Source organism: Coptis chinensis, chromosome 8 (assembly GCF_015680905.1).
Source record: "Coptis chinensis isolate HL-2020 chromosome 8, ASM1568090v1, whole genome shotgun sequence".
NCBI classification, from domain to species: Eukaryota; Viridiplantae; Streptophyta; class Magnoliopsida; order Ranunculales; family Ranunculaceae; genus Coptis; species Coptis chinensis.
The window spans coordinates 74,416,733-74,425,509 of NC_141463.1; the positions used below are offsets into that span (position 1 = coordinate 74,416,733).

Here is an 8,777-nt window from a genome sequence, read left to right on the forward strand (position 1 = left end):
TTTCTTGGGACAAAGCAAGGTTGCAAGACAAGACTCCATCCCATGATCGTGTATAACGCCCCCAAAGATTTCTCATCCGATAAGCCTAGTAAGAGTATACAAAAAGTGTAACTCAAGTAACCAAACCATAAAGCCAAAACAAAAACAAAAACAAAAATAAAAAATGCAGACCTTCATAAAAAGTGAAGCACAATCCATTACACTTGGGAGGTTTATTAGGATAAGGCTTAGGAGAAGGTGTAAACAAAAGCAGAGCCATTTGAGTCAAGTAAATACATATCTTTAGGAACCATTCTTTCCTTCGTACACCTATTATATCAAACAAACTGAATCAACCAATGAAAAAAAATAGTTCAAGTATCAAGAAACAAAACAAAGGAGATGTTGTAATGTACTGAAGGAGACATATTACAATATGCATTTTCTCCATAGTATAAAAAGTTCAAATTGTTGTGAGTTTTCACAATGAATTAAGATAGCTTCCTTTTCCAATTCACAACAAACTAATCATAACGACATAAAAATAATATTCCTCTAGCAATTCTAGTGTAGCAATTCTCAGTTTTGGCATGTACTATGTAATTTATTCATGTCTATCAACCACAAAGAAACATATTATTAGATGTGCCAACCAACCTCTACAGATATAACATAATACCACCATATAAATACCTGGAATTAGCTAAATGCAATAAATAAAAAAAAAAAAAAACATTTGACAAGAATATCATACCCGGATCATCTTCTTCACTTGAAATGGATTGTTTCATCATAGACCGATAACCAAAAGGCAACCGTGACAAAAACAGTTATGTTAAATGCTTTTCCATATCATCTATACATCTGCCACCCAATCTTCCACACATCATTAACACGTAAAACAACTTCTCCCCCATAAAACACACATAATAACCAAAAATTTCACCTTTTAGCAAGCTTCGTTCTTGTTCGAAAAGCCGGTTCCACATATCGGTAGTTTTCGATATATATATCATATACTTTTCAATCTACAATAATAAAAAAATGCCCATAATTAGAAACAATATAAATAAATACGTCAAACACGAAAAGAATCCGAGTTAGTGATCACCTTATAAAGACGAATTCTAAGATATGATCTCAAAAGAAACTGACTTCGATCCAAATCCACTTGATCTCCTCGGCTTGTTTGCAATTAATCTATGTTATTGATGAACCATTATACTAATAGAATACTTTCAAGTAACATAGTATACGGTAAAGTTAGGGCCATAATGTACACACCTGTTTAAGGCACTCTAACTTTCATGCCTCGATATGGCTATCTCGTGTCTCGTGTCTAATCAAGAATTGCATCGATCTTGGTGAAATTGCACGCTGCGTCTCTGCAAGAGAGGCCGAACTTCGCCATTTGGAATCTGCAAGAATTTACTGGCCTGTTTCTCCCATCCATCGGTGCTCCAAACACATAACTGGGATATTTTTGGGCATTGAACAAAAAGAAGGAAAAATAAGTTATTCCTGTTTTCCGCGGCTTCACAATTGTTAGGTGAACGAGAATTACATAAAAATTGTTGAAAGAAAGATAACATTTTCCAACCTTGTTCCATCAATCAGATTGTAGGACATTGTTGATTGTTGTACAACAATGACCAGGTGCATCGTAGTCGACTTCTTGATCCCAAATTGTCATACAACCAAGCTTTAATCTTCCCATCCATAGCCATCGAAAAAGATAAACTGAACAAAGGAAGAACACGGAAAAAAAATAATGTAGTTGGAGTATGTCGGGACGCAAGCATGGGGGTAGAGGGGCCTATATAAAACAACCAACCAAAACAAGGTACAAGTAACATAATATTCATGAAGCTATACTAGACTACAGAATACACTGGATATTTTCCTCGTGCATACAGAAAACACAGGTGCTTTGTGAGTTGTGACCTTCAAATGTGTATTGCTTGGCACCCGTGGTTCTGCATCCCATACCTGCATCTACTTTATCTTTAATGATTGAGGTCCTTTACTTCTACGACATAACAAAAATGGCATGGGCCAAACATACCTTGGTAGCCTTGTCATCTCCACAACTCACAATGCACCGCGAGAACCAATATGAGCATCTATCTGCATAAGATTAATATATTCAAAGGAAAATATAAACTCAGCAAATCTACATGTGGCTGGGGAAAAACACAATAGGGACATAAAGAACTAGAGAGACGGTTCTTCTCCTATCAGAAATCTGTGTCCCTAAACATACTTTGACACTTAAACCCATAACCGCCTTCAATCCCAACCTCCTAACCAAGAGACTGTATAGAAAATGAACGGCATAGAATAGCACCAACTCTCTAGCAGTTGGGTTCTTCTTAGGTCTGTTGTGGATATTAATTACCTTCAGAGGTCAGCCTAACAATTTTCATATGGGCATTCTGACATGAAGGTTCTTACAATTGTGTATAGTCTAGAACATTTTTGAGAAAAAGAGTCAAAACTGTTAGTGCGTGACAAGCTCCTTGTGGCTTCAACTTAAGTTCTCGTGAGACACTAGGGTTTTATTTTGGCTTGGTAAACACTTGGAGAAAGGATATCTGGATGATTTTGGTAAGGTGGATTACTTCAATTCTTCTGGCCCTAGTCATCCCTCGCACCTACATTCTAGTCGAAGACCGGTTCTTTCTCACGGAATAGGCTGTCATATGAACCAGACATAGACAACAATACAAGTATCAACAATCGGGAATAGTTCAAGTATCAAGAAACCTTCTAGCACAAGTGCCATAGTGGCAGACCCCTTACAAAGTTTCTCTTTTCAAGTCTTCACAAATGAGCGAAGTCCGCGAGAACACATAATGATTTAGTGCCAACAACACGGGTAAGCATCACAAAGCATGCATGAGATCGATGCCAACCAAACTTTACTTAGTGAACTTGAAATTTTAAAAAGAGTGAGATATAAATATTTCAAAGTAGAATAGCACATACCTAAGTTTCAACATTCCTTCAAGTCGCCACCCTTTTCCCTCCTCCTTTATTCGGGCTTGGGACCGACAATGCAAATAAATTTGCATTGGCGGAGTTAAAAGGGGGTTAGTACAATTGAGTAGAGTCCACCACCTAAATATCAAACACATAGACATACATACATATGCAAGTTCCACAATGAAAAAAATAAAACTAAATAGATGAATAAGATAAACTATTCCATCTAACAAAATTATCTATAGAAAGACAAAGTCTGCACAAAATGAAGCTTACATGTCTAATAAAGTACCTTAAGCTTACATGGAACTCAAAATGAACCTTACATGTCTAATAAAGTACTTAAGCTTACATGGAACTCAAAATGAAACTTACTAGTTCAAGTTTGCTTCCTAACAACGAGGAGGGAGAAAATTGAGAAACGCTTTAGGCCATATAACATTTCCCTGCCCAATTTGTCCAAGGGTTCGAAAGTGGTTATATGGTTCCGGTATCTCACATGAGCTTTCGATAATCGCTTCAATGCAGACTAGGAAATTGCCATCCCCTACGGTTCTTCTACCAATTTTATGTCCTGGATCAACATTTATCACCCTCCCAGATGCAACTTTTCTCAAAGGCCAATGAGCTCTAACATCCACTTCAACATCAATGTAATTGCTTTCCTGAAAAACAGTGCAAGAAACATTACTAGTCGAGTATACATGTTTCATTAAGAACATAAAAAAAATTAAATAGATTACATACATTAGAAACCGTGTTGCGGAAGAGAATCGAGAAGAAGAAGATGGTCCATTAGGGGTACTAGGCGTGATTGGTATCATCACGGGGAGAGAATCTGCACTTTGCTTGAGTCGGTGATCTACTTGCCCTTGAAATTTGTTAGTCACCTGATCAAGTTTATTTTCAAACAAGGCGGCTAAGTCCGAAGTCGCCTTCACTTGTTTCTGATTCCTCTTGACATAAGGAGACGAATTCTTCAATTTTGATTTGGAGCAACCCGATCCCATCAACCGCATGCGACCTCTACCATCCTTGCCAAGAACCTATTTAATTGGAAAATTTTAATTTATGCTTATAACTAATATTCTAGACTAATTTACCTTTTGAAAAAAAAACAATTAAATTTCAAACCTCTCGCCACAAAGATCACAAGTCGGGTCTGATTGAGGATTGGAGGCAGAATGTTCACCAATCTTATCCTATTGATAGATAAACATACCAACTCCGGGTATCAATACCATATATGTATGCAAATTGAAAAATCACAAAAGGTACCATATAAAGACTTACCGCCAAATCTTGTCTTTATGAATTTTTGTTTTTCCCATGGCTATGCATGCCTAGGTACAAGTCACCACGGAAAATTTCTACATCTGGCACACCTCTTTCCTTTGCAATCTCATGGCGAACAAGTTGTGCCGGTGTCCTTCCTGAGCAATTGGGTTCTGTTTGCTTCGCGCGATTAATTTTATTTTTTCACTTTTGCCTACACGTCATTGATAAAAATCAAACTAGTATACAAAGAGAAATCACAATTTATCAGACAACATACTATCAAATAGGTAATGTAAAATGATTGGGTATGGTTTACAAACCTTAAAGTCGTCTGTATTACAAAGCTCCACAAAAGCTCTCCAATCCTCCAAAGGAATGTCTTCTGGGGCTTCCATTGTTCTCACTTCTTCTGGATCCTTACCATCAAGGTATGTCTTCTTTAAGTCATACTTGCGACTCCTCCAAGCAGCCGTGATCTTGTCTCGAACATAATCACAAGCAACCCCCTCATCATCATCCTCAAATTGAAACATATTATTCAAACTATCAATTATGGTTTTATAAGGGAAGATATCATTCTCAAAGACAACCTATGATCATATCCGAAAAAGATTTATAGTAAATCGGGATCTCGCTTAACAAGTGTAGCAATTTCACTAGACAAGTGATGTACACCCTTTTAGGGGAGCAAGGCTGCAAGGTGTCTTCATTAATCGAAGAACAATTTTCTCACCCGGTTTCAACCTTTTTTTCCCCCGCGGTATAGCTGGGCCTCTAGTATTACCCGACCTTCGCCGTGAAGTGGCGGACATACCTGATCATAAAATGGGTGGAAGTCGGTGAAGCAAAATGTTATGTAGCCTAATGTCGGTAAAATGTTATGTAGCCTAATGTTATGTACCTGCCCTAGGGACTCCTGAAGTGGAACTGAACCATGTGATGTCTTTGCTAACCATTGTAAATTACCTGATATTAAAAAAAATGCATTATCAAACAAATAATCACACATGGGGCGTTACACTAGACAATGCCACAATAGCTAATAATATTTTCAGCAGGTCAAGTGTTTTATGAGGGCTACAAGTCAAGATGTTTAAAATTGAATAGATGTCCTTACAGAGTTAAAATAGACATGCAATCGTCAAACAAAACGATATGTAAAGGAAAAAAGTTTAAAAAAAAAAAACATACACTTATTTTAAGTTCCAATATATAGATACATACATTCACTTTTTTTTCTAAGTCTTTTTCTTCGCCTAGGAACTTCAATTTCCTCAACCATGTCTTCTTGGTCATTAAATATCACTTCGTCTTCCATTCTAATTGGTTCTTGATTCACTAGCCCCTTGAAAGGATTCATCCACAACTACATCTTCCGACACCAATCTTGTTGCATCTAGATCGAGTATACCCTTCTTGGAACCTCAATCACCGCATGCCAATCGATTCACTGGGTCTTGAGAGTAAAAGACTTGTGATACGTGCTCAGCAAGAAGAATAAATGGCTCGTCCTCCTTTGGGATGACCCATATATATTGGACAAATTGACCAACAACAACTTTGATTCATTATCGACCTTCACACCATGTTGGAGCTTAACCCAATCACACTTGAATATAAACCGGTTCATAGTCAATACTCGGTACTCAATTGAATGATTTTTCTAATAACACCATAGTATTCAGCGGACCCATCAATTGGATTCTTATCCTTAGCACTTTCGGCGAAAGGTAGTTGGGCACTTGGTAGAAACTCCACTATTCTGATTTCGTTTAGTCATCTCGTAATCCTTGGTGACAAATAAAACCCATTCAACGTGTTACTTATCATAAGTTCGGCCTCTCGTGTTGGTCCCCTTGCTATTTGTATGAGCTCATCATCTTTCGGGTTTTGAGCGTCAAGTTGTCTCCTTAACCATGGCATGAACTCATCTTTTTCGGTACTCAGTCTTTGCCTACCCTTCTCCCCATGGTCCTCCTACATGTTTCGAGGAAGCTATCGTGACTCCTAAAGTGAGCAAATTTCTCATGTAAAACACATACAATACAAAAATAAAATATGGAATTGAAAAGCACATCCACAATGTAACAACACGAAAAATACGTACTTTTTCCACATATCATACTTGGGGTGGCTTTTCAATATCCATTGTCGTGCTTGTTCCCACTCAACACCTTCTAGAAGATAACGTTTCTGAGGACCAAGAGGACCAACTTCGTCTTCCTCACTAACACTAAGAATCGAACCTGGAGGTATTGTTACCGTAGAACCCTCGGCATCTTCATCTAGTTTTTGAAGGATGCCACCCCCTCCTTCATATCCTCCACAGTATGTCATTGTTTCCTCCTTCAAATATCTCTCTGCAATGCAACCTGCTGGACGTGCTTTGTTCGTGACAGAGTCCTTGTAGGTTTTCATTAACCTTCAAGTGCTAAAATGAATTAGGAAGATTCTGTAAAATAAATTCTAACTATTTATAAAAAATAAAAATTATTGTACCTTTCGAAAACATACATCCACCGGTAGAACACGGGTCCCAAAACACGGGCCTCATATGCCAAATGAATAGGCAGATGCATCATTATGACAAACAATGAAGGGGGGCACATTTTCTCAAGCTCACATAAGGTTCGTACCATACCCATCTCAAGTATAGTCAGCGACTCAACATCAATTCTCCTCGAGCATAGAGCACGGAAAAAGGTACAAAAACTTAGTAGAACATTTCGAGCCTCTTTCCTATCTTTATACGCATGTTGGATTAATACCGGGAGCAAATGTTGCATTAAAATGTGATAATCATGAGACTTCATCCCTTTCAGCTCCATAGACGATCCCTCATTGGCGATAATCCTCCAATTACTACTAAAACCAACCGGAACACGCATATTTCTTAAAGTAGTAAAAAACAACTTCTTCTCCTCAGGTAACAGACACAAAACCCCACGTTTCTTCTTACGAGCATTTTTAGTCAACCAATACTTCTTTTTAATCCTTAAGAGCTCCAAGTCTTTGCGTGCATTAATGTCATCTTTGGTTTTTACTGTGTCCAACATCATAGCAAGAAGTATTTAAATGATGTTCTTCTCAATGTGCATTACATCAAGGTTATGAAAGATGGGAAGCTCCTCCACATAGTCTAGCTCCTTCAAAAATATTGATTGCTTGTAGAAACAAGAGTCACCGTATCATATTCCTCCTCGGAATCACCACCCTTCCCTTTCTTTTCGTTTTCCCCATTTCACTTTAAGATGTTGATTCACTCTTTAACCTTCTTACCGCATATTAAATGCGGTGGTGCCCGATGTTCTTCTTTCTTGTTGAAAGTCGATTCTCTCACATCAAATCTGCTTGGATCCGATTGCCCTAGAAATAAGCCTGCGTGTCAAGATAAACATTTTTCCTCCCATGAACAAGTCTCAAAGTGGAAGTATTAGGACCACAAGGGGGCAAGCAAATCTCCCCTTAGTCCTACAACCGAGATGTTTCCATATGCGGGAGGTCATGAATTGTCCACAATAACACCGCCGCATGGTGAACACATCTCCCTTATTAGCATCTTTAACTAACACTCCGGTATCCCACAAAGACCGCAACTCAGCAACCAATGGCTGCAAGTAAACATCAATATCTTTTCCAGGCTGTTTTGGACCCTCAATAAGCAATGCAAGCATAGTGAATTGCGGTTTCATACACAGCCAAGGGGGGAGGTTGTATGTGACACACATTACCGGCCATGAACTATGCGAAGTGCTTTGCATTCCAAACGGATTGAACCCATCAGTAGAAAGACCCAATCGAACGTTACGAGGCTCTGACGAGAAACTTGGGTATGTTTTATCAATATGTTTCCAAGATGAGGAGTCAACTGGGTGACCCAACTCACCACCCTTCAATCGGTTTGTAGAGTGCCAACACATTGCTTTTGCTACCCAATCAACACTGTACATTCTCTTCAACCTATCTGCTATAGGAAAGTACCGCAATTGCTTTGCAGCTTGCCTAACACGTTTTTTTTTTCTGTCTTGAATTGTTGCAAACTTGTATCTGTATGAGTTACAAGTAGGGCATTGTTCCAGGAATTCGTTATCTCCCCAATACAAGATGCAGTCATTCGGGCAAGCATCAATCTTCTGGTAATTCAGCCCCAAATCCTTAACAAACTTTTCTGCTCGATATGTATCTTTCGGGATCTTATTACCATGCGGTAGTGCAACTTTAAGTAACTGAAGCAACTCTGTGAAACCTATGTCAGACCACCCACGCTTGACCTTAATTCGGAATAGCTTAATTACAAACTTCAAGACAGTGAAGTCTTTACAGTCAGGGTATAAAGCACTTGTGGCCTCTTCAAAAATTTTATCCGACACCAATGGCTCTGCTTCATCATCATCGACTAGTCCCTCTTCAGCACCACTTCCCAAACCCCCAAGAAATGTATCCAAGTCTTCACCACCAAATTCTTCTACCACAGTGGCAAATGCATCATTCATATTCTCGAACACATTAGAATTCATATTGGACTCTACATGTGC

General features: G+C 38.5%; 1 protein-coding gene across 1 annotated transcript; it reads right to left on the reverse strand.

The window, feature by feature from the left end:
• Positions 1 to 6,262: 6,262 nt before the first annotated feature.
• LOC147482979 (uncharacterized) lies at positions 6,263 to 7,308 on the reverse strand. The gene is made up of 2 exons (XM_086580372.1): positions 6,742 to 7,308; positions 6,263 to 6,664 (listed from the first exon to the last, which is right to left on the reverse strand). The coding sequence occupies exons 1-2, from the start codon at positions 7,299 to 7,301 to the stop codon at positions 6,268 to 6,270; spliced, it is 957 nt and encodes a 318-aa protein (XP_086436498.1). The 5' UTR covers positions 7,302 to 7,308; the 3' UTR covers positions 6,263 to 6,267.
• Positions 7,309 to 8,777: the final 1,469 nt, after the last annotated feature.